The sequence below is a fragment of the Heloderma suspectum genome, chromosome 13, assembly GCF_057233095.1.
Source record: "Heloderma suspectum isolate Gila_16-S chromosome 13, 16-S_ref, whole genome shotgun sequence".
NCBI lineage: Eukaryota > Metazoa > Chordata > Lepidosauria > Squamata > Helodermatidae > Heloderma > Heloderma suspectum.
The window spans coordinates 6,579,945-6,605,377 of record NC_139470.1 but is presented as its reverse complement, the minus strand read 5'-3'; the positions used below and the strand labels follow the sequence as shown (position 1 = coordinate 6,605,377).

Here is a 25,433-nt window from a genome sequence, read left to right as displayed (position 1 = left end):
TTGGGGAGGGGGAGGGGAGTTTTGTCCCAGGTGCTGGGGAACATGGGCGGGAGGGTGCTGTTGCACTCATGTCCTGCTTGTGGGTTCCTGCATTTGTGTTTTTTTCTAGTTTTAAAAAGGCCAGCTCTGCCCTGTTTGATTTTGGACACTGAGCAGAAAAGCGCCCTTATGTTTTGAAAGTTGGTCTGGCTTGTTGGGTGCTGGCCCGATGATCAGCGCTGGCCTTAAAAAGGAGGGAGACAAAAGCCTCTGTGTGTGTGTGTGTGTGTGTGTGTGTGTGCGCGTGTGCGTGCGTGCTCTGCGTGATGCGACACAGCAAGCCTCACTGCGTAACTGTAGATCACCAGTTGAGAATAATAATAACCATGTGCGTTTTTTTCGACTCTAATAATAGCAGCTCCCAACAGCAGCTCTGGCGGGAATGTCTCCGGAGCTGTGTTTAGGTCAGAAGCAGCAGCAGCAAAAGTGCCACAGCGATCTCAGCTGTGCCCTGAATTGACAGAAAGACAAAATGTTGCACTGCATATTGCTCCTGTTCAGGGTGCCAGCCGGGGAGGGTATTCCATTCCATTTCCCCTTCCTCCCTAATTTTCTAGGTCTTCTCTGCCACCCACCTGCCAATTCCAACGGCCAGCCAGAATTCGCTTCCCGTAGAGCATGGTCAGTCCACATTGAGCTGTTTTGGGGTCCTCCCCCACTTAGGATCCCCCCTAAAGTTTTTGATGTCCTTTTGCAAACCTTGGGCTCCCCCCACATCTGCTGACGCCGCCCTCTCGGGCATGGAGTGTGCTCTTTTTGCCACATAACCATCTACACTCCGAGAATTTGAGTTTGCTGTTAGCAAATACAAGTGGGACCTGCAACAAAACATTGCAGCATGAAGTGATCCTGTTCAGAGTGCCAGCCAGCAGCATGCCCCTCTTGCAGGATACTCTATTCCGCCACCACCGTTTTCCTGCTCTGCTCCCTCCCGACAGACACAAGGCATTGTGTGGCCAAGTGTGCAGTCCTCACTGAGCTGTTTGGGGGGGGGATTTTTCCTCCTTAGGGTTCCCCCCGCAAAGACTTCATGTATTTCTGCAAAACTTGGGGTTCTTCCAAGCCTACTGATGCCCCCCTCTTGTGTGTGGATGGTGCCTTTTGGTTCCAGGGGCTGCCTAGGGTGCCTTTGTGAGCTCACAAACAAGGCATGATGGAGGAAGCCATCCCCTTTTTCCAGCATTTGAAACTCTAAGGCAGCCTTCCCCAACCTGGTGGTCTCCAGATGTATTGGACTATGCTGGCTGGGGGATTCTGGGAGTTGTAGTCCAACACATCAGGTTGGGGAAGGATGCTCTGAGGTATACTACTCCAAACATGGAGGTTCAATTTGGCTGTCGTGTTGATAGACCGATCTATTGGTCTGATCCAGCAGGGCTCTTCTTATGTTCCAAGACGCTCTGGGGAATACAGCGGTGCTGGCTGCAGGTCTTGGGGGGTCTTCAGGCAAGACACCCTCAGTGGGCCCCCTCCTTTAGTGAGTCTACCTTTTCACCGCTGTTGTCACCACCTGTTATTGCTCCTCCTCCTGTTGGTTTGTTTGTTACATTTACATCCTGCCTTTCCTCCCTGGAGCCCAAGGTGGTGTACGTGATACTCCTCTCCATTTCATCCTCACAACAACCCTGTGAGGTGGGTTAGGCTGAGAGTCAGGGACTGGCCCAAAGTCACCCTGTGGGCTTCATGGCCGAGTGGGGACTCGAACCCAGGCCTCCTGAGTCCCAGTCCAGTACTCTAACCATGACACCACACTGGCTGACTTTCTCATTCTGGCTACCACTGGCTTGCTTGACAGGCAGAGGGCCTGTGGGCATGGAGGGGCATCTGCTGCTCCTCTTTCTCACCACCACCTTTGTCTGTGCCAGAGCGAGAGGCAGGTGAACAAGCAGGTTGCAACAGTGAAGGGGAAGAGCAGCTCCAGGGTACTATTGTCAGTGGGCCCCTGCTGGGGTGTGGGCCCTTGGCAGGTGCCCAGCCATGCCTACCCTGGATAGACCTATTTTTAAATTTTATTTACAGTATTTATATACCACTCCACATCAAAAGATTCCAGAGCAGTGAACAGCAAAGATAAAAGAATAAAACACCATGTTCAAACAATTAAAAAAGAAACACGTTTCCCATCCATTGGTTTGATCCAGCAGGGTCATTTTTATATTCAGAGGCTTTCTGGGGCAATACAGACTCTCTTCCCCACCCTTTTACTAATATAATCCTGTGCGTAATACACCAGCATTAACTCCCATGTCTCTTGTTTGTGTGGCTTTCTTTATTTACTTGTGTGTGTGTATTTGGATACCTTAATTTCTTAAGTCTCTGATCTCTTTTATGTCTGTACTTTCCCAACCAGGATGTTTACAGCTATAATGCCCATGGTAGCTGCCGGATTAATCCCTGATGACCCCACATTGCAGCCAATAAGAAGACTTATGTCCCTTGTAGGAACTTTTGTTCTTTAATTGGTTACTGTGGAGTTCTTGTTCCCCTATTTTGTGCATGAGATAGATGTTGCTGTTCCTCACTTTAACCCTGGTTGTATTCTCATTGGCTGACTGTGGGATCATAAACCTTAAAAAAAGAAGAAGTGGCCAATCAGAATGCTCCGCTGCATGATTCCGCTTATTTATCAGGATGTCTGTGTTCCATTTTGTCTAAACTGGTCATCCCGTGGGCCATGAATTTCACGTTAGAGCTTCCCAAACAAATATTTGGTCAGTTGGTTCAAATGAAGGCTGGGGGCCAAATCCAGCCTGCCAGGGGTTCCCCCAGATGACCACGTCCCTTTCCCCTTTCGCCCCAGCCACCAATCATTTGGCGATTTCCCAGCTTTTGTGTGTTTTTCCCATTCTAAAAGGTTGAACTGCCTCTCCTAAGGCTCAGTTACTGGCAGGAAGAACTTCAAGCTAAAACATGCTGGTGTTTTTGGCCCTGCCCCTCTTGCCTTTGGCCACGCCCAACACCGGAATGTGGCCCCTGAGAGCTTCTCTGAAATGGAATTTGGCCCTCGGGCAGAAAGAGGTTCAACATCTCTGGTTCAAACAATATGTAATATTCCGCACACACTTTCTGCCTTTTTGGCCTTATTAGCCCAGAACCAGCCATCTGAAGTTCCCTTGCCTGCCAGGCTACAATTTACAGACCTTTCCAGTTAATTTTTTTTAAACACTTTTCTTCAGGGTCTCTAAAGGGACTCACAGCAAAGGCCTTGTACAGAGACAATTAGCATATATTTTAATATATTAATTAAAAACAATAATAATGCACATGTAATAATTTTACATGCATAACAATTTACTAAAACAATAAAACAGAGCACAGCCCTCCCAAAGTTCTGTCTTTAGCTTGAGTCCACAACAACAACAAAAACATAAATAAAACTTATCTCTGAAGCTTGATTTTTCTGCTGGTCAAAGAAAGAAAACAGTCTCTACTGAGTTCACTCCAGCTCTGCAGCAATCAACACAGGAACAACGTAAACAGCCCTTTATACAGTATAAAGCAAACATCTTGTCGCCTTTCCCTTACCAGTTAGAATGTGTTGAAACATTCTGTGACATCAGTGGTGTTCTGCCAGTGATGGAGGGCTGTGTGTGCTTCTCAGACAGACAAGAGCCTGTTGTTATATGAGCAAATTAATCACTAATGTAGCTTAATCCTGCTTTTGAATGCCTGCCTACTGACAGATTGTGGCAGATTTTTAAGAAGAAAAAATATCACATTATTTGATTTTTAGCAGGTGAAATACTTTTTGCTGCATTGCTTAACTGACAAAACCTCAAATGTTGGCATAGCTTGTCAGCTTGTGATGAGACTCAAATTGGTAGCAAACCTGCAAACAGCAGTGAGCAAGCATTACCAAATTCAGGAACTGGTGTTCACTGTGTGGTTAAAAGTGCCTGCAAACTATTATGCGGTGAAGCAAAGATCTTAAGGCACAAACGGTGCCCAAAATGGAGCGTGACATAGCTGTGATGGTCACTAAAGGACCTGGGGAAATTATCCCTTTCTCTCTGTATGTTGTGGCTAGAAAAATACTTCAAATTCCTAGATATCACCTTTTTAGGAGCCTGGACAACTAGGCGCCTGGGATGTCTCTGCTTTCTGTGTTTTAAATTCAGGTTATATTTTAATGGCGCCCATCACAATGAAAATGGTTGGATGCTTCTGCCGATTGACTGTGCTGTGCCAATGTAAATTCACAGTAATTAAACCTGCAATCCTGTACACACTTACTTGCAAGCGTGCCCCATTGTACTTAATGGGTCTTTCTTCTGAGTAGACGTGCGTAGGGTTGCACCGTAAGGCTATTAACCATCAAACCTATGCTGCCCAAATTCAGGGTGACTAGTTATTTGTGCTTAGGAGTTTTGGACTTATGCTTATCAATAGGACAACTTCTTCCTCTCTCTGATGCCAGACAAACTCATTTTGAAAATATGAGAATTAAGGTTGGATTCCCCCCACCCCAGAAATAAATCCAGAGAGGTCCACGGTAAAACAAAGTCCTTTGCCCAGCCTCTGCATTCATCCCCACAACTCATGTTACCAATGGGAAACTGAGGCTGGGAGAGAAACAGCTTGCCCAAGGCTACTAACCGAGTCAAAGGGTGAGTTGGGAATTTAAACCTTGGATCATTGCCAAGCGCTATCAGTTTGTTGGGTGCCTACCCCAAGTCCTGCTTAGAGTCAGTCCATCCGAAAATCCCCTCATTTTGGCCTAGACAGGATTTGGCCATGTTTTTATGAGTGTTCATAACAGGTAATATCGAAAACAATAAAGAGAACCCGCCCTCCACACAGACAACAAAAACAATTACAATTACAAACTACCCTGCCTGGTTGCTCACTTTTGTTTTGTTTCATTTGGCAGAACAACAGAAAGCACTATCTTGTGAGGCAAGAACTACAGGCATATAGTTTAGCCCATCCTTCCCCAACCAGATGCCCTCCAGATGTTTTGGTCTTCAACTCCCAGCAGCCCCGTAATGCTCGGACTTGTGGTCCAAAACATCTGGAGAGCCACCAAGTTGGGAAAGGCTGCACTAGACCTAAGTGGTAACTTGTCTGTTTTCACAGGGCCAGTTTCCCAAAGTGAGATCAGATTTTTGTCTCCACTGTTAGAATTTGGCCATGTTTTAAGATCTTGAGATCTTATTTGGCACTGCCTACATCTTCAAATACATCCTTCCTCTAAGCTTCAAGGTCTTAACCTCTATGGTGTCTTTTTTTGCTTTTGTTCCCCCCACCCCCACCCTTTCGGAAGGTTTAGTTTCTTCTCCCGTGACAAGAAACGGATGCAAGTGACCCAAAGAAATGTCCCCTTCCAGGGTTCGTTTGGTGAATGGGCCGACTCCAACAAAGACGATGCATACACCGAGCAAGGCTTGGAGGCCCTGCAGCACCTGTGACTGGTGTTTCGGTTGCTATGGTAACGGCACATTAAATCATGGAGGGACTCGTCACCCGGGGGCCCTCGCCCTACACAACTCCACTGGCTTAGGGGCGTATTTTTGGACCGATTTTCCAAAACGGATTCCTCAATGTTTACTTCTGGTGAATGCCCTCCGAAAGCAAGATCCAGGCCTTTGTAGCAATGGCTTTGTATACTTCTGGTGTAGCCACTTTGCTAGGTCTCTGGCCACATGTTAAATTAACAAGCCTGTGAGTTGTTTTGACTGCTGCGTTAACTTCATTTAACAAAGGTTTCCTTTAAGCCAAAAAAAAAAAAAAAAAATCTGCCATTACTTAAGAGTTACATTCATGGTCCTGTTGTTGTTTTTGAGGACTCTCCTTGCCCAGTTTGTTGGAGAAGGGCACTTTTTGATTATTATTATTATTTTTCTTCCTCTAATAGCTGTTTTAGAGAGGCAGCGTCTGGGCTGAATTGTTATGCTAGAAGGCAGGACCTGTTTGCAGCTCATCTGGCACCTTCCTTTTGCAGAAGGAACCCATTTTGGAAGCACAACTGACATAAAACCCTTGGAACTGGATCATCCTCCAAACGGATCAGGACAGTGTATTTTTGGTTTGTTATTTATAGTGCCTCAAACATGATGTACAAGGTGGCTGTGCCTTGAATTTTGCTCTGAACTCTCTAACAATATTAACAGAAACTAAACAGCTGAAATCCATGCTAACCCTTTTTTAAAAACCATCTTCCTTTTCCCTCTCTGTCATTGCAAGGGTAATGTCTCTTTGAGAAAGGATGTAAGTCTTTTCTCCTCCAGAGCTTTGGGAACAGAAGTCGGTCAGCTTTTAAGGAAATTTCTTTCATTTATATGCTTGGGACCTAAATAGTTCATTGAAGCCTTATTTTTCTCCTTAATTAGGCTGCTGAAATCAAGAAAGCTGCACGGTGGAATAGGAGGACATTTGGGTGCAGAAGGATTTGTGCGTGAGCAGTGCCAGCTCCAGGAGTTATCGCTTCTCATCCTCTTTTTCATTATTGCTACCACTTGCTTGCTTGACAGGCAGAGAGCCAGTGAACAAGCAGGTCGCAATGGTGAAGAGAAGGAGCAACTCCAAGGGGCTCTTGTCAGCGGGCCCCTGCTGGGGTGTGGGATGCTGGGTGAGAACTCCAGTTCTGACACTGAAAACAAATTCCTGGGCTGAACATGGGCTCAGAGGCACTGTGTTCTACAAATCTACAGACATCTTCCTGAGCCGCTATTTTGCACCTGGCTCTGGCTGGTGAATCTTGGGGTTCTCTTGAAAGATGAAGCAGATCCTCCAAGCTTGGAAGTCTGCCCCCCCCCGGTGTAAGGGGTCTCAGTGCAGCCCCCCTCATACATTCAGTGAATCCACGAGGAAGGGAGTGGGATCACAGGCCATACAGCCAATGCTGAGGGGCTTGCTGGCCAGACGCCCTGGCGGCCACCTGTTCCACATTAGTGAAAACAAATAGGAGCAGCAGCAACATTTTGCAGTGTATCCTCCCTCCTCCCAGGAATGCTCCTGTCCAGCCATTCCTCCAAGTAGGGTGTTCTCTCCCATTCCCCTTTCAAACTGACATTCAGCATTCTGTGGCTTGAGCTGTTTTTAGGTTTGGCTTTTTGTAAGGTGTTTTTTTTGGTACTTCTGCAAAATTCAGGGTTCCCCTGAGCATGCTGATAACACCCTCTCATTTCTCAGCGGCTCCGCGTTGGCTCAATTTCTATCGGCACTCACCACCCGAGTTCGCTATTAAAGGGAGTAATGGCCTTTGCACGTAGCGCTCCTCTACTCGGGTGGGAGCCTGATTGGTCAGAATTCCTTATTGGGTGAAGAAGTTATAAATGTGTAGGGCTCCGTCCTCAGTAATGTGGAATGCCCAGCCACCAGAGAGCGCGGCCACTGGCCACATTGGCACATGACAGAGCCACCTTTCTGCTTCCTCTGCATACATTCATTGAAGATGGCTTAGTGTGAAGATCCCTATAATCTTAGCACCCAAACGTGTGAGCTGCAAAATCCCCCATTCGAACCTCCCCTCGGTACTGCACCCACTTGATGGCCTTTACCAAACTGCTATTCACTCAGCCTCACCCTCAGAGCAACAAGACAGGGATAAATTCAATAAACATTACAAAATAAAAATACAGGGGTAAAAATACAGGATCATGGAACTTTGGAGGAGTTGTTGTATTGGATACTGATAGATCGAGCGCTTTTGAGCATTTAGCACTATATGGATCCCAAGTGCTATTTTGGTTCTATGCTGGGGGTGCAAAATCTCAGGCCCAGGGGACAAATCCAGCTCTCCCTTGCTCCCGCTCCAGCTCTCTGGGGTTCCCCAGGTAGCTTGCCCCTCTTTTCCTGGCCATCCCTTTCTCCCCACAACCACCAATCATTTAGTGGTTCCTCTGGTTTTGTGCAGTTTTTCTCCCCATTCTTAAGAGGTTGAAATGCCTCTCCTAAGGCTGAGTTCCTGGCAGTAACAGCTTTAAGCCACATAATTTTTTGTATTTGGGGTCTCAGCCCTTTTGCCTTCAGCCTCACCCACCACTGGAATGTGGCCCCTGAGACATGGAATTCATCCCTTGGGCTGAAACAGGCTCCCCACCCCTGTTCTAAGCGTAGTCCATAGGACTACTAGTATGTAAACGAGAGTTGTATTTAATTTTATTCCTGAATCTAATGTTTGTTTTAAACTTAGCAACTCCTATTTTAATAGCAGCTGCTAGTTTGCAAAGTGGCCAGTTTGCATTTGGCTGCCAGACCAGCCATCCTGGAGGACTTGGAATTAAACAAGCTGAGGTTCGACTGACTTCATTGGGCCTAAATCCATTTAAATCTGAGAACTTTGTTTTAATCTGGTGGCGGAGCCGGTGCGTGCCACAGTAAAGCACGATCCTGGACAAGAAGTGCAAAACCCTGTGGAACGGCTGCCACCATCCATCGGGATCTGACTGGTAGCACTGCTGGAACACAAGACTCTTTCCCAGTCTTGGGGAGTCATCAACAAGTACCCCATCTCATTGATCTCCAAGCTAATTCTGCCCACTAGGTATCAGGCTGGAAGGCTTTCGACTCACCTTTTGCCACAATTAAAAGAAATAGTCCTGGCTCACATGTACTGACAACCCAGAGTACAGGTTGAGTATGGGTTGTCATTGAATCATAGGTTGTTATGTGTGACCCCTGCGCTATGGTTTAACTATGGGTTGTTAACCATGAACGACTCGGAGTTCACAGCCAAACGAGTTCTCTTCCCGAGTTGTTCGTATTTAACATCCCATAGTTAAACCACAGTGCAGGGCTCACACGTAATGATAACCCATGATTCAACAACAACCCACATTTGACCCATAGACTGGGCTCACACAACAACCCATAATATGGGTTGAGTATGAGTTGTTGTTGAATCCTGGGTTGTTGCATTGTGTGAACCTTGCCATACTAATAAACTATGGTTTGTTAACCACAAAGAACCCAATCCAGGGGTTCTCTTTGTGGGTTATTCGTGGTTAACAAACCATGGTTCACGCAGCTGGGTTCATGCAACACAACAACCCACAATTCAACGACAAGCCATGATTTAACAGCAACCCATACTCAGGGTTGTTGTGTTCTGTGAACAACCTCATACTCTGAGTTATGTGCAAACCAGACCTTACTAATTTAGTTGAAAGGCTCTTGTCTTGGAACAAGGGCCTGATGTTGCACCACTGTGCAACGTGAACCCTCTTCTAAAAGATACAAAAAGAAGGGGCAATTTTTTTTTTGTATGCGGCCAAACAAACCAGTTCTGTTTTGAGTAAACAGGGTGTCCAGGGGGAGGCTTACTTCGAAATTTTCAGTTTCTCACACAGTTGTACAAGGCGTAGGGGCCTGGCCAGAAATAAAGTCCGGCAACCTACATTTCATTTCATCTCCTCTCCTCTGCTGTGGCCGCTACCACTGGTTGACGTCGCTGAGCTGACGTCTAATTATATCTAAAAATTGTGATGAGCTGCATTGATCTGTTCTTTTTTAACAAAACAGATATATCCAAAAGCCACAGCAGGCTAACCAGGACCAATGAAAATGTCACAGAGTCGTGAGCAAGCTTTTGAGTTCCCCAGACCTCTTCTTCAGGATAAAGTAGTACATTATCTTAAAGCCTTAAAAGAGCCTCATGGGTTTTATGTGACAAGAAATTTGATGCATGCTAAGGGCATGGCATAGGAGGGGTGGATCACTCCGTTCCTCTTCCACAAGCCCACTAGTTTCCATCCTTAGATGCAGAGGAAGAAGAGCCCTTTCCTCTGCAGGCAGCAGGGAAACGGAGCACGTTGGCAGGGGGGACAGATCACTCCATCACCCCTCTAGAAGTCCGTTTGGTGGAAGGCCCCCCCCCTTTTTTTTTTTTACTGGCCTGCTAAGATGCTAGTAGCCTTTCCTCTGGCACTTGCCGCAGACAAGGGGGCTTGCTGTCCTCCACAGCCAACGTGGAAACACAGGCTCCTAGCTTCTTAGCAGGCTAGTAACTTTTGTGGTTTTATTTGCAGGGGTGCTTTAAAGTCTACATACATTTATAGTAGCCTGAGCACAATTCCTTCTATTTACCATTTTCAGATTGTTCCATGCTTCAGCCTCCGGGGATTTATCATCATGTTCCACTTTTTCCTCCCACGGTTTTTTTTTTTTTTTTTTTTAACATCCAGCCTGAAGAAGAGTCTTGGAAAACTCAAAATGTTGCTCATGACGTGGGGACATTTTTCGTAGGGGTAGGAAATTGCCCTACAGTGGCTTTTGGTTGTACCTCCAGGCCCTTGGTGTGAATATTGATACAGACTTGTGCTTTTTTGCTCCATGTGACATTTCTAGTCCTCCCAGTGATCATGGAGGTGGATGGAGCTATCCAAAATGCTTCTGTGGGTTCACTCAGATTCTACACCCTGGATAAGTTATGCAAATGTGCTTGTTTTGCATAATTTATTCCACTTTGAGTAGGAACTGTACAAAGGACTACAGCTGCATCTCCTGACCACTAGCCCCTTTCTAAGAATATAGGAGATACTGCAAACATGTTTCTGTTAACAATCATGAGGACTAGAACCCTGCTTTTAAAAACTGGTAGCTGAGATTCTCAGGAAGCTGAACTCCCTCCCTACTAGCTGCCAAATTCTGCACTAGTGTTGTGGGATCACGAATGCACTGGACTGATATACAGCATTGAAGGTACCTAATGTCACATACTGGGCTGATTTTTGAGTCCCAACAAGAACACACACAGAGCTTCGTTTCCCTACCATTAGTCCCTGAAAGTGGCTAATGCTGCAGTGACAGTTCTTTTAATGCAATTATCGGGAAAGGTCTAGCACAGGAGGAGGCAACCTTACAGATATTTTAGACTACAGCTCCCATCAGTCCCAGCCAACAGCCAGTGGTGAAGGATTATGGGAGTTGTAGTCCAAAACATCTGGAGGGCATCAAGTTGCCTATCCCTTGTCTGGTGTATAGGAAAAGGGACTGAACGCAGCGGTAGGATATGCAAAAGGAGTGAATGTCTTTATTAAAAGATTCAGGGTGTTGCAAGGTAAAAAGGCAATAAACAGGGTTTGTTTGGAGGGGATGGGTAGACGGTGATGTCGACTGTAGATCTTTTTAATATTCTAAATAAAACTATTTCTGAATTAACACAAAGCCTCCTGTGTTTCTCAGAAACAAGAGCTCAGCCAAACATCTGGCTAATTAATCCACATCAGTATCTAAAATCCAGTCCTTCACCCCCTAGGCATCACTGCCCTCTTTCATTCCCACCCCAAAGGCCTATAGTCAAGCTCCACCCTTCTTTCTGCATGTGGTCTCCTTTTTTCACCCCAACGAATTGTGTGCTCTGCTTCTCAGCCTGTTGCCTACTCTGTTTCCCCTTGTGCAGCCTAAAGATCTGGGCCCTTTTCCTGCTTCCCCCAAACTCGTTTTTCTTCCTCATCCTTCCTGCCAACACAGTTCAGTCCCTCCTTTTCCCTTGTCCTGTGAATATTTCCCCACCCCCATGCCCACGGTTCCTCAAGCTAGTGTCCTCCAGATGTGTTGGACTGAAACTCCCAGAATTCCCAGCCACCATTATCATGCTGGCTGGGAATTCTGGGAGCTGCAGTCCAACACACCAGCTTGGGAAAGGCTGCCCTAGTCAAACTGACCTTTCTGCTCCCTGTGCCCATTTGTAAGCATTCTGTTGCTGATGGCTTCCCCCTGAGCAGCGCCTGTATGTCTATGAATGTTCTGTGTCATCAGTCATGTACATTTAAAATGCTCAGAGTGGAGTACAAAAGAGAGAGCCGAAAACAAAACAATCTTAACAAAATCTGCAAGACGGCACAGGGTGACTAATCAAGTGTGTGGTGGAGCAGGGAGAACACCCCATACTTCCAAAGCTTACGGATGGGTGACCCATCGGTTGGTCCAGTTTGTTCCAGAAGTTGAACCCAGATGCTGTCCCATAATGCACTGGGATTCTGTGGTCAAACAGCATTGGACAGGAGTGTTCCATCAGTGCCTGTTTTCATCCCTTTGTTTCTTCGAGCCGTGGTCCCGACTCCGCTCCTTCCTCTCCCTGTCTCTTCCCTCTCTTCCTCTGCTCCGTTCTTCTCTGCCGTGCCGCTCGCGGTCTCTCTCGTTCTCACCCCAGCCCCGCGACCGCTCCCGTTCAGACTGTCTTTGCTCCCTGTTCCTCTCGTGATCTCGGTCCCTCATTTTCCATTCCCTCGCCCCCTCCCTGGCCCAACCCCGTTCTCTTTTTTCCACCGATCCCTCTCTGTAAAAATCACTTTTCATGGCGGGTAAATTGATGGGCTTTCGGAACGGCCTGTCCCTGCCTCCAAAGCGCAGCTGTCCTGACTCCTTTTTGCCCCCAAAGCCGCCCCCAAGCCTCCGGGGAATCCATCCTTTGAGGGTCCTCTCCAGCTCAAAGTCGACAAATATCTCACGTTGGTCAATAATCAGTTTATTGGCATCTCGGTGAGCTTTCATGAGCGCGCGCTCCTCTTTGTACTCGATGAAGGCGTAGCCCTTGGAAAACCCAGTGACCAGGTCTCGAACCAGGCGGATCTTCCGGATATCTCCATATCGGGAAAAGACTTCCTTTAATTTGTCCTCCGTGGTTTGCAGGTTGAGTCTGGCTACAAACAGGGTGAGATGGGGATCTCCCGAGACACCTTTGTTGGGGACGTACCGTGCCAACATCCCCCTCCACACAGCGCGATCATGGGGTTCCTCATCTGTACCATCAATGCTTCCTGCTTTGAGGGGGTCATACTCCTTTGCGATGGGTGCCCACTCGTTCATTATCTGGAGAGAAAAAAGAGCACCCCCCCAAAAAAAACCCTTTTATGTATTCCTAGTTTCAAGGAGTTCTGTTTATTATTTTATATATTTATTGCACAAATTTGTATACTGCTTTCCAATAAAATGATGAAAGTGGTTAATAATAAAATATGGCATAGTGGTTAGAGTGTTGGACTGGGAAGATCCGTGTTCTAGTTCTTACTCGGCCATGAAGCTCACTGGATGACTTTGGGCCAGTCACTGACTCTCAGCCTAACCTGCCTCACAGGGTTATTGTGAGGGTGAAATTGAGAGGAGGAGCATGTACGCTGCCTTGGATTCCTTACAAGAGGGGAAAAGGCAGAATATAAATATAACTAATTTTTTAAAATACAATAAAAGAATGTGCTCAGCAATAAAACTGTGACTATACTGGCTGGGTCACACCTCAACCTGTGAAAGCCTGTGTAAAGATCTACATCTGAGGCAGGCCTCTAGCGGTCAAAACTGTAGATGTCCTTCTAACGTCAACGGGGGGGGGAGGGGGAACGGGACGTGTCAGAGGGCTCTACCACTAGTCAGAGGGCTCTACCACTAGTCCTCCTGAAATGAAGTGATGGCCACCAACTTGGATGGCTTTAAAAGGGGGTTAGACAAATTCCTGAAGGAGAAGGTTATCCATGACTACTAGTCCTGATGGCTATGTGCTGCCTCCAGTACCAGAGGCAGTATGCCTGTGTACATCAGTTGCTGGGGAACATGGGTAGGTAGGTGCACTCATGTCTTGCTTGTGGGTTTCCCAGGGGCAGCTGGTCGGCCACTGTGTGAACTGAATGCTGGACTGGACGGACCCTTGGTCTGATCCAGCAGGGCTCCGCTTTTGTTCTTATGAAATAATCTCCCAGAAGTCCTCCCCTGGCAAACCTCAGGCGCAGACGTGTTCCTTCCGAGGACTGCAAAGACTGTCAGGGGGGCAAGGGCTGAAGCGATCCCTAAGGTACCCGGTCCCAAGTTGTTCAGGGCGTTAAATGTTAACGGCAAAAACCCGGCAGCTTACTGGCCGCTAGCGCGGTTCTTTTAGCAGAGGTGTAAGATGCTGTTGCCCCTTCATGGATCACTGCCTTGTTGTGGTGAAGGGGCTTGCGTAACTCAGTGAAGCCATAAGCTATGCCGTGCAGGGCCACCCAAGACGGACAGGTCATGGCGGAGAGTTCTGACAAAATGTGGTCCACTGGAGAAGGAAATGGCAACCCACTCCAGTATTCTTGTCAAGAAAACCCCATGGAACGTATCACAAGGCTAAAAGAGATGACGCCAGAAGATGAGCCCCTCAGGTCGGAAGGTGTCCAATATACTATTGGGGAAGAGCAGAGGGTATTTCCAAGTAGCGCCAGAAAGAGTGAAGCAGCTGGGCCAAAGCCAAAAGGACACTCAGCTGTGGATGTGTCTGGTGGTGAAAAGAAGATCCGATGCAGTAAAGAACAATATTGTTCAGGAACCTGGAATGTCAGATCAATGAATCAAGGTAAGCTGGAGGGGGTCAAACATGAGATGGCAAGATTGAACATCGACATCTTGGGAATCAGCGAACTAAAATGGACAGGCATGGGAGAATTTAATTCAGATGACCATCATATCTACTACTGTGGGCAAGAATCCTTTAGAAGAAATGGAGTAGCACTCATAGTCAACAAAAGGGTGGGAAAAGCCGTACTGGGGTACAATCTTAAAAACGACAGAATGATCTCAGTATGAATCCAAGGCAAACCATTCAACATCACAGTAATTCAAGTCTATGCCCCAACCACTGATGCCGAAGAAGCTGAGGTTGATCAGTTCTATGAAGACCTACAACACCTTCTAGAACTAACACCAAAAAAAGATGTCCTCTTCATCATAGGGGATTGGAATGCTAAAGTAGGAAGTCAAGAAATCACCGGGATAACAGGCAGGCATGGCCTTGGTGTACAAAATGAAGCAGGACAAAGGCTAATAGAGTTTTGCCAAGAGAACACGCTGATCATAGCAAACACTCTTTTCCAACAGCACAAGAGGCGACTCCACACATGGGCATCACCAGATGGTCAATATCGAAATCAGATTGATGATGTCCTTTGCAGCCAAAGATGGAGAAGCTCTATACAGTCAGTCAAAACAAGACCTGGAGCTGACTGTGGCTCAGATCATGAGCTGCTTGTTGCAAAATTTCGGCTTCAATTGAAGAACGTAGGGAAAACCACTAAACCATTCAGGTATGACCTAAATTATATTCCTTATGGATATACAGTGGAAGTGAGGAATAGATTTCAGGGATTAGACCTGATAGACAGAGTGCCTGAGGAACTATGGACGGAGGTCCGTAACACTGTTCAGGAGGCAGCAACTCAATCCATCCCAAAGAAAAAGAAATGCAAGAAAGCCAAGTGGCTGTCTGACGAGGCTTTACAAGTAGCTGAGGAAAGAAGGGAAGCGAAAAGCAAGGGAGAAAGGGGAAGATATACCCAACTGAATGCACAGTTCCAGAGAATAGCAAGGAGAGACAAGAAGGCCTTCTTAAATGAACAATGCAAAGAAATCGAGGAAAACAACAGAATGGGAAAGACTAGAGATCTCTTCAAGAAAATCGGAGATCTTAAGGGAATGTTTTGTGCAAAGACAGGCATGATAAAGGACAAAGAAGGCAGGGACCTAACAGAAGCAGATGAGATTAAGAAGAGGTGGAAAGACTACACAGAAGAACTATACAGGAAAGATCTGAATGTCCCTGATAGCCATGATAGTGCGATCACTGAACTTGAGCCGGACATCCTCGAGAGTGAAGTCAAGTGGGCCTTAGGAAGCATTAGTAACAACAAAGCTAGGGGAGATGACAGTCTTCCAGCTGAGCTATTTAAAATCCTAAAAGATGATGCTGTTAAAGTGCTGCATTCAATATGCCAACAAATTTGGAACACTCAACAATGGCCGCAAGACTGGAAAAGGTCAGTTTACATTCCAATTCCAAAGAAGGGCAACGCCAAAGAGTGTTCAAAGTACCGCACAATTGCGCTCATATCACATGCCAGCAAGGTGATGCTCAAAATCCTACAAGCTAGGCTTCAGCAGTATGCGAACCGAGAACTACCGGAAGTACAAGCTGGGTTTCGAAGAGGCAGAGGAACTAGAGATCAAATCGCCAACATTCGCTGCATCATGGAGAAAGCAAGAGAATTCCAGAAAAACGTCCATTTCTGCTTCACTGACTACGCTAAAGCCTTTGATTGTGTGGATCACAACAAACTGTGGCAAATTCTTAAAGTGATGGGAGTACCAGACCACCTTACCTGTCTCCTGAGAAACCTGTACGAGGGTCAAGAAGCAACAGTAAGAACCAGGCGTGGAACAACCGAGTGGTTCAAAATTGGGAAAAGAGTACGACAAGGCTGCATATTGTCACCCTGCTTATTTAACTTATATGCAGAGTACATCATGAGAAATGCCGGGTTGGATGAATCAGAGGTCGGAATTAAGATTGCCAGGAGAATTATCCACAACCTCAGGTACACAGATGATACCACCCTAATGGCAGAAAGCGAAGAGGATCTCAAGAGCCTCTTGTTGAGGGTGAAAGAGGAGAGTGCAAAAGCTGGTTTGAAACTCAACATTAACAAAACTAAGATCATGGCATCTGGCCCCATCACTTCCTGGCATATAGAAGGGGAAGAAATGGAAGCAGTGACAGATTTTACTTTCTTGGGCTCCAAGATCACCGCAGACGGTGACTGCAGCCATGAAATTAAAAGACGCTTGCTCCTTGGGAGGAAAGCTATGGCCAACCTAGACAGCATAGTAAGAAGCAGAGACATCACCTTGCCGACAAAGGTCCGTCTAATCAAAGCTATGGTTTTCCCAGTAGTAATGTATGGCTGTGAGAGCTGGACTATAAGGAAGGCTGAGCGCCGAAGAATCGATGCTTTCGAACTGTGGTGCTGGAGAAGACTCTTACGAGTCCCCTGGACTGCAAGGAGGTCAAATCAGTCCATCCTAAAGGAAATCAACCCTGAGTGCTCATTGGAAGGACAGATACTGAAGCTGAAGCTCAAATATTTTGGCCACCTAATGCGAAGAGAAAACTCCCTGGAAAAGACCCTGATGCTGGAAAGGACTGAAGGCAAAAGGAGAAGGGGACGGCAGAGGATGAGATGGCTGGATAGCATCACGGATGCAATGAATATGGACTTGAGCACACTCTGGGAGAGAGCGCAGGACAGGAAGGCCTGGCGTGCTGCGGTCCACGGGGCCACGAAGAACAAAGATGCTGTTGAAAAGAGGCCCCTTGGCAGCCGTGCTGCTGCATCTTCCACCAGACCCTTGGCCCATCTGGCCCAGCGCTGTCGACACTAGCTGGCAGCAGTGGTTCTCCCGGGATGCAGACGGCGACGTTCCGGCCCTTCCTGGAGATGCCCAGAATTGAACCCGGGGCCTTGCGCACGCGAAGCAGGGGCTCCGATGCTTGGCGAGCCCAGACTCCCGGCGGCTCCCCGCGGCGCAAAGGCCCCGCCTCCAGCCCGGGGGGCGCCTGCACACCCCCAGCCGCAGGCGGCCCCCCCCCGGGATCCCCGCACAGCCCGGACACTCACCCGCCGCAGGAAAGGGAGACCGGCGAGGGGGCGGCTTCTCATCCGCAGCGGCTGATTCACCAGAGAAACGGCGCTCCTTTCCCCGCAAGAGATGATCCCGTGGCTCTGGCAAGAATGGGGATGTTCAAAAGGGCAGGATCCGGCCCGCAGCCCAGCCTCGCCAAAGGCCTCCCTCCTCCCCGCGTGGCGCGGCCCGGCGCGAATCTGCAGGACGGGAAACGGAGACGCGTTTGCCCAATAGATTCCCAACGGGCGCCCCCTCGTGGCAGAAGCCGTGTATGTCGCCCGAAATAAGGATCAGTGGAGGCTGGTGGCTCCAATGTCGGTGGGGCTGAGCATCCGCTCTGGGCTTCAGCCAGAACCAGTCTGAACCTATTTGGGGGTTGGGCTCAGGACTTGGGATAGCTCCTTTAGGCTTCTGGCTGGTTTGCTGGTCTAACACCGGCCTTGGTGTCCTCCAGATGTTTTGGACAACTCCCACTATGCCTTGATTTGCAGAACTCTTGATTTCTCGTGGCAGGGAGTTCCTCAGGCCCTGAAAGGTCAACAATGATACAAACAAGAAACCCCATAGGTGGGAACGTTTTCCCCACAGGTGGTAGATGTTAGCGGTGGGATACCCAAGTGCAGGGTGAGGCCCCCTCCCCACAAGAGGTGGGAGCTCTCCGAGCAAAATTCCCCCACATGCTGGCTGGGGCTTATGGGAGCTGAAGTCCAAAATATCCACAGTAGAAGCAGTTGTAAAGCAGGGGATGGAATCTGCCACAAGATGAGAGCCAGTGTAGTGTAGTGGTGGGAGTGACGGACTGGGAGCCGGGAGATCCGGGTTCTAGTCCCCACTTGGCCATGGAAGCTCACTGGGTGACTTTGGGCCAGTCACAGACTCTCAGCCCAACCTACCTCACAGGGTTGTTGTTGTGAGGATACAACGGTGAGGAGGAGGAGAATGTAAGCCGCCTTGGGTTCCTTGCGAGAGGGAGAAAGGCGGGGTATAAATGCAATAAATAAATAAATAAATGTAGCGATGACCAGCAATTCGGGTGGCTTTAAAAGGGGACTGGACAAATTCAAGGAAGATCAGGCTGTCCATGGCTACTAGTCCTCATTTATTTATTACATTTATATCCAGCCATGTTTCCTCGTTAAGAAACCCAAGGCGGGGTACATATTCCTCCTCCTCTCCATTTTATCCTCACAACAACAGCCCTGTGAGGTGGGCTGAGAGTCTGTGCCTGGCCCCGAGTCATCCAGAGAGCTTCCATGGCCGAGCGGGGACTAGAACCCGGATCTCCCGGCTGCCAGCCCAACACTCTCGCCGCTGCTCCACGCTGGCTCTCCTGACTACGCGATGCCTCCGGTATCAGAGGCAACGTGCCTATGCGCGCCCGTTGCTGGGGAACACGGGCGGAGGGTGCGGTGGCAGGACTCCTGTCCTGCTGGCGGGTTTCCCGGGGGCAGCTGGTCGGCCACGGCGCGGACAGAGGGCCGGCCTGGACGGACCCTTGGCCTCATCCAGCGGGGCTCTTCTGAAGTTCACAGCCCTGCAACCCTGCGCGCCTTCAGACAGAACAAAGTCGCGCAGCTCCCCGCATTCCGCCGCCAGCGCGCCGTTTTTTTTCCGCCGAGAGGAGCGCGTTCCGTTTATGTCGGCTCTGCACCGCCCGAGAGCCGAAGCTCCCCGGGCGGGTCACAACAACCCCGTCCAAGGCAGTCGCTGGTTCCAAGGCTCGGCGAGGGGCCGCGCGCAAGGCCGCTGCGCCCCGGGTCGTGCCGCCGCGCGCCACGACGCGAGGCGGCGGCGGCGGCGGGGGCGCCTTCGGCGGGCCTGCGCCTCCCCCCCCGCGCCAGGGCTGCCTCCGCCGCTTAGGTCCTCCGCCGCCGCCGCCGGGCCTGGACTGGCGCTGTCCCCCGACGGCCGGCCGGAGGGGCTGGGCCACACGCGAAACTCCTGGAGGAGGAAGGAAGTCGCCGCTCGCCGCCTCGCGTTGCAGCAACAGCCGCCCGTGGCCCGGAGCCGCCCCGCGCTCCGCCGCCTCCTCTCCGCCCTCCTCGTTCCAGCGTCGCCATGCAAGCCGAGCGGCGCCCGGAGGAGGGGGCGGGGGAGGGGGAGGGGGGGGGAGGCGGCGGCGGCGGCCCCGAGGGCGCCTTCGGGAAGAGCGCCTTCCAGCTGACGGCGGAGGACGTCTACGACATCTCCTACGCCCTGGGCAGGGACCTGCACAAGCTCAGCAGCGAGCCCCGCGTGGAGATGCCCGCCCGCGTGGCCCAGCTCCAGTTCAAGGTGGTCGGCATCCTGGAGATGCTGGAGGCGCTGGTGACCGAAAACAACCTGGCGGTGGAGGCCTTGGCGATGGAGAGGGACAGCCTGAAGGGAGAGGTGGAGGGGCTCCGGGAGCAGGGAGCCCGCCGGGGCCCAGCGGAGGCAGGTCCACGGCCCAGGGGGCTCGGGCGAGGGAGGCGGACGCCTCGGGCTCGCGCCGCTCGGGCGGGGAGCCCTCGGCCGCTGACGGCACGAGGGCCCCGGCGTGCGAGCGGCGCCCGTGGAAAGGGAGGGGGCGCCGCCGCCTGCGCGAAGGCTCCCTGCTCGTTCAGACGTCTCCGGGCCGGGTGGAGAAAGGGGGACCGGCTGACTGAGCCAGCGCTCTGCGTCTGGCTGCCAACCAGATAGAGCCCTTCTGCCCATGGAGGGTACTTCCGCAGAGAGGCCCCCGTTGTGGTCTTTTTGGCGCCCGACAAAGACCGTTTTTACTTTCCCAGGCTTTTTAGCCCTTCAGTTTTGTTTTCAAAGGTGTTGATCAGGCTGTAGTGGTACATTTTGAAGTGCGGACGCTCCTCATGACAGCCCCCCCCCCCCCCCGAGGATAGCCCAGTCAGGCATGTTGCTCCAGATCAACAAACCGGTTCCAGCAGTTTGCATCTGGCAGGAGCAGGTCTTTGGTCAAGCTGATGGGTCTTCGTTGCCCCCCAGCTACTGTGAGGGTTGCAGCGAAGCTCAGAGGGAACATGAAAGTCGTGGGGGGGCTGATGACATTCGTGCTAATAAAAAAGTGCAGGCGCTGCGTCCCTACAAATTCTGGCTCCACTGATTTGTTGTGTTTTTAGATCTTTACGCTGCCGCTAGCTTTTACTCTCTGTCTTTACTTTACTTTGGTTTTATTCTGTATTAAACTTTTAAACTTTATTTTTCTGTGGTACTTTGGGGTTTTAATTTTTGTGAAACACCCAGGCAGCTTTGGCTATCGGGTGGCATTGAAATGTAATAATCAATAAATGCAGCTCTTGTTGCTAATAGCCGCTGACAGACCTATCATCCTCCACAAATTTGTCAAATCCTTTTTTTCCTTCCAAAGCCATCAGGCCTATGCATGTCTACTCCGAAGTAAGTCCCACTGAGTTCAGTGGGGCTTACTCCCTGGAAAGCATGTATAGGATTGCAGCCTAGGCCAATATCTTCTGCCAGTGAGTTTCATAAGCTGTGTGAAGGAGTCAAAAGCAAACAGGTCTCCCTGATGCTTTCCCATTTTTCTTTTCCAACTGTCATTCCGTGACTCACACTGAGTGTTCTCAGTGGTGTTTCAGGGATCCCCTTTAGTGTTTTTGCTTTTAAGCTTTCTTGTACATCTGCAAACTGTGGGGTTCCCTCAAGCGTGCCGATACCTTGCCCTCATTTCTCAGTGGCCCCATTTGGGCTCCTTGCCTGTTGGCACGCACTCCCTGAGTTTGCTGTTATTCGGTCTTACAGGTAAACCTCGGCCCCAACCAGATGATTATAGACCTCACGGATGCGAACCGCCCCCGCTTCACGCTGCAGGAGCTGAAGGAAGTGCTCCAGGAACGCAACCAGCTGAAAGCCCAGCTGCTCGTGGCACAGGAAGAGCTGCAGTGCTACAAGAGGTGAGCTCAAGGGTGGCGCCAGTCTGGATCGGGGCCACCTTTGCTTAAAGTAAGCAGGGAGAGTAAGGGAGAGGGTAAAAGAGATCAACCCCCTGCCCCTTTGCACTAATGCTCTTGAAGTTACGTGCTTCAGTGTCTCTTCCCTGCACAATGGAGGGTGTTGCTGGAACAGAAAAATGAGGGTCCAAAAGACTGCTTCTGTCTTGCTGCGTGGATCTCCTCTGCCCCCACCCTCTGCTTCGCAGGCATGATCCCGACGTTAATTTGTCTCAGTTTCCCTTTTCTCTGCAGTGGGTTGCTTCCCACCACTGGATTAGCTGCTGGACAATACTGAAAAAGGGCCCACACTTTGGAATGTAGAGCACATCTTATTTCACACGCTGGAGTTCAGACTGACCAGACCGTGCAGCATTTGTGGCTTGTGAGCAGATCAGGAGTTAAGCTGTGTGGCTCCGATATGACTCTGGATATGCCTTGTCACTCTATATGTTTTTCAATGGCTCTCGCCATGTATATAGCCACTAGTCTGCGTGGTAGAACCAGCCCCCTGTGGAATCCTTCTTATTTATTTACAATATTTATATGCCACTCCACGTCAAAGGTCTCAGAGCGGTGAACAGCAAGATAAAAGAATAAAACCCCATAGTCAGAATTTTATAACCTTGAAATATCAGAGGAAAGCTCAACAACGGGTTGTTGTGAAGCAGAAGTTGGGTGTTCTGCTCATAAGAACATCAGAAGAGCCCTGCTGTATCAGACCCAGGGTCCATCTAGTCCAGCTTTCTGTTCACACGGTGGCCAACCAGCTGTTGACCAGGAACCCACAAGCAGGACACGAGCGCAACAGCACCCTCCTGCCCATGTTCCCCAGCAACTGGTGCACATAGGCTCCCTGCCTCTGGTACTGGAGGTAGCACATGGCCGTCTCTAACCCCCTTTTAAAGCCATCCAAATTGGTGGCCATCACTACATTCTGTGGTAGCGAGTTCCATAGTTTAACTCTGCACTGTGTGAAGAAGCCCTGCCTTTATCTGTCCTGAAGCAGAAGGGTGCTGTTGCAATCATGTTCTGCTTGTGGGCTTCCCAGACGCATCTGGCTGGCCTGTGTGCGCAGAGAATGCTGGACTTAATAGGCCTTTGAACTCCTCCAGCAGGACGCTTATGATTTTTTAAAATCCTGTTTTAATGAGATCTGGAAAGACATTCTGTAGTGTCTAATCCGTAAAAATTGTTTTTTTAGTCCTTAACTTTTGGGAAAGGGTTCTTGCCTTCCATGGGATAGTGATAGGATTGTTCTCTCTCCACCCCCACCCTCTCCAGTGGCTTTATTACGCAGAAGCAGGACTGGGCTGAGCCAACTCAGAAGGAACCAGCTATGAGCACCACTTCTGGTTCCAGTAAAGGAAGGGAGGAGAAAGCCACTATCAAGCGACTGTGAGTACTGCAGCTTCCTGTTTTGATAAGACACTGTGGAAACACAAAAAAACACAGGCATTCCTGTTGCTCCATTAGAGAGGGGGGAAATTCATAATTCACAGGGCAAGACCTTTTGTTAGGACGGACTGAAACAGGGGTGGGCAACTTGTGGTGCTCCAGATGTTTTGGCTTGCAACTCTCCTCAGCTCTCACCATTGGCTATGTTGTCAGGGCCGGCCCTACCAATAGGCAGAGTGAGGCAGTTGCTTCAGGCGGCAGATGCTGGGAGGTGGCAGCAAGGTCTTGGAGGAGGGATCCTTGTGGGCCATGCGGCCTGCCCTGCACTCACTAAGCTAGCCCGCCGCCTTCCAGTGTGGCGGAGGATGCTGTGCCAGTGTTGAGGAAAGATTCAAATGCCAGTCCAGTCAGCTTTTGTACATGGAAAGGGAGGGGTGCCATCTTGTCCTTTGGCACAGGCAGCAAAATAGATTGGGCCGACCCTGCATGCTGGCTAGGGCTGATAGGAGCTGAAGGCCAAAACATCTGGAGGGCCACAACTTGCCCACTTGTGGACTAAAATATCACACAGCACAGCAACCTTTTTGCGTCCTGAGGCACAGGACAAGTTGGCAGCTCCCTCCCCCATTCTGTATGCAGAAGCAGACTGGAACTGGCAGATGAATATGACTTCAACACTGGCACTCGGACAGTGCCCTCGACTGCACCCGAAGGTGGAAGGCTAGCTCACAGGGAACAGAGCGGATTGCTTGGCACACACGGCTCTGCCCTCCAACACCCTCCAACGTCTCACTCAGTACCTGCTGCAGGAGGCAGCTTGCCCACTTTGCTTAATGGTAGGGCTGGCCTTAAGTCCACACAACACTGTGATCCCCCCTCAAGCATTCTCTAGACACTTAAAGAGGGGGTTGTCGAAACTCCCCTGCCATAAACACCTTTCTTGGGGCACAATCCTATGCACGTTTCGATGGAAAAAAGTCCTACAACTCCCAGTCTTCCTCAGCCAGCTATGCTTTTATGCAAGCTGGAAATCAGTACAAAGGAATTTTTATCATTTATTTCAGTTTGCTAGTTCTGTATTATTAGTCATTTTCCATGATCTATGTTTACTTTGTCCGCTTTTACTTTTGTAATATTCTGGATATTTTCTTATACTGTAATGGCCTAGGGTTATAAACAATGAAACTGGACTGACTGACTGACTGATATCTAGCTCGGTCCTCCCTTATCTAGTGCTTTCCAGATGTTTTGGACTACAATGCCCAGAATCCCTGACAATTGGCCATACTAGCTAGGGCTGATGGGAGTTGAAGTTGACATACAAAATCTGCAAATAGCATCATCTTGCAAGATGCATTCTCCCATCACTCTCACGCAAAGGATGTCTCTTCTAAGATGGTGCAAGTCTGTGAAACATGCATGCACCCTCTAAAAACAGAACACCCCTTTTTTGTTCCAAATTATTGTTCTTACAAATGTCATTAAATGTCATTAAACTGGTTAGGATTTCGTGAATTGGCCAAGAGTTGCCTTTCTGCTCTTGCTTCTGTTACCTTCACTCACACCCCTATTCCCCCTTCAAATGCAGGTTCGCCTTTAAAAGGCTGCGATGAAGAAGTCTTCTTGCTGCACTTCAAGGACTCACAGGCCATGCAGGAAGCAAAGAAAAACCCCCAAGTGCCCAAAACTGCAATATTTGAAGACTGTGTTGATTGTTCTCTGCAGCCTTGGGACATTTCAGGATTCATGTTTCTATGCGAAATTAGCATCCTCTCTCATTTTGATTTCCTTGTTGTCGTTCAAGAGTAATACCTCTCTCAGTTTTGTTATGAGCATCAAACTCCTACTGGAAATGCTGGAAATATATATAGGTCTGTAAAGAGCAGAATAAATTCATACACCTTTGTTTCTAGAAGCTTTATGAGTGCTGCTTTGCGCTTTTCTCAGAGTTAGCTGTCCAGAAGGATAAAGGTATTTTCCTGGTCTGCGCATGCTTGTTGGATTATGCCAGTGGAAAAGCGATTTGAACAGTCTTGGCACGAGTGGTTAAACCTATGGGTTTACTCAGAGTCACTCGCCGAACATTTACAACATAGCAAAATATGTGACAGAGCATGGGATGTTGCTGTCGTGGGGAGAGTAAGGAACAGAAGAAGAGTCCTGTTGGATCAGGCATGCAGTCTGTTGCCCTTTTCCCAGCAGCAGAGGCCAGACAGGCGGATGCCTTTGCGTTATTCTTGTAGGGAACGTCCCTTCTGTCATTTGTTCCCGCAGCATCTGTTAGTTAATGCAGGGATGTTGAGCCTCTTCCAGTGGTGGGTGCAGCTTAAGGCAAAAGGGGGTGGGGCCAAATATAAAAAATACCAGCAAAGTTTTAGCTTAAAAGTTCTTACTGCCCGGAACTAAGCCTTCAGAGAAGCATTTCAAACTTTTAGAATGGAGGGGGAAATAGCAAATGCGAGGAAACCACCAATTCAGAGTCAGAGGGAACAGGGTGAGGCCATCTGGGCAACTCAGGAAGGCCAGATTGGGAACCCAGGTAGGCTGGATTTGGCCCGTGGGACTGAGGATCGATATCCTTGCATTAATGGTTCACTGCCTCTGAACAGGTCCCCCCGCCTTGGTTGAATCCATGTATTTATTTTTATAGCCATCATAGCCAGCAGCTGTCACCACCCCGTCATGCGGCAGGAAGTTCTGTACATTAACTGACCCTGT

The 25,433-nt window shown here is 49.2% G+C and overlaps 3 protein-coding genes across 4 annotated transcripts in view; 2 read left to right on the top strand and 1 right to left on the bottom strand.

Annotated features, from left to right (window-relative positions):
* The window catches only part of RILPL1 (Rab interacting lysosomal protein like 1), a 30,145-nt gene extending 23,960 nt beyond the window's left edge, over positions 1-6,185 (top strand). Inside the window, exon 7 of one of the 2 annotated variants that reach the window (XM_084820097.1) lies at positions 5,303-6,185. In XM_084820097.1, coding sequence (XP_084676223.1) covers positions 5,303-5,447 — 145 coding nt within the window. In that variant the 3' untranslated portion in view covers positions 5,448-6,185. The remainder of the gene's footprint in view (positions 1-5,302) is intronic. The other variant, XM_084820098.1, reaches the window with a different exon arrangement.
* Positions 6,186-10,985: 4,800 nt separating this feature from the next.
* Positions 10,986-18,572, bottom strand: SNRNP35 (small nuclear ribonucleoprotein U11/U12 subunit 35). The gene is made up of 2 exons (XM_084820102.1): positions 17,388-18,572; positions 10,986-12,792 (listed from the first exon to the last, which is right to left on the bottom strand). Exons 1-2 carry the CDS (start codon positions 17,427-17,429, stop codon positions 11,995-11,997), a joined length of 840 nt encoding a protein of 279 aa, XP_084676228.1. The 5' UTR covers positions 17,430-18,572; the 3' UTR covers positions 10,986-11,994.
* Positions 18,573-19,257: 685 nt separating this feature from the next.
* On the top strand, positions 19,258-24,630 carry RILPL2 (Rab interacting lysosomal protein like 2). The gene is made up of 4 exons (XM_084820103.1): positions 19,258-19,809; positions 21,130-21,281; positions 22,602-22,715; positions 24,304-24,630. The coding sequence occupies exons 1-4, from the start codon at positions 19,453-19,455 to the stop codon at positions 24,326-24,328; spliced, it is 648 nt and encodes a 215-aa protein (XP_084676229.1). The 5' UTR covers positions 19,258-19,452; the 3' UTR covers positions 24,329-24,630.
* The last annotated feature ends 803 nt before the right edge of the window (positions 24,631-25,433 follow it).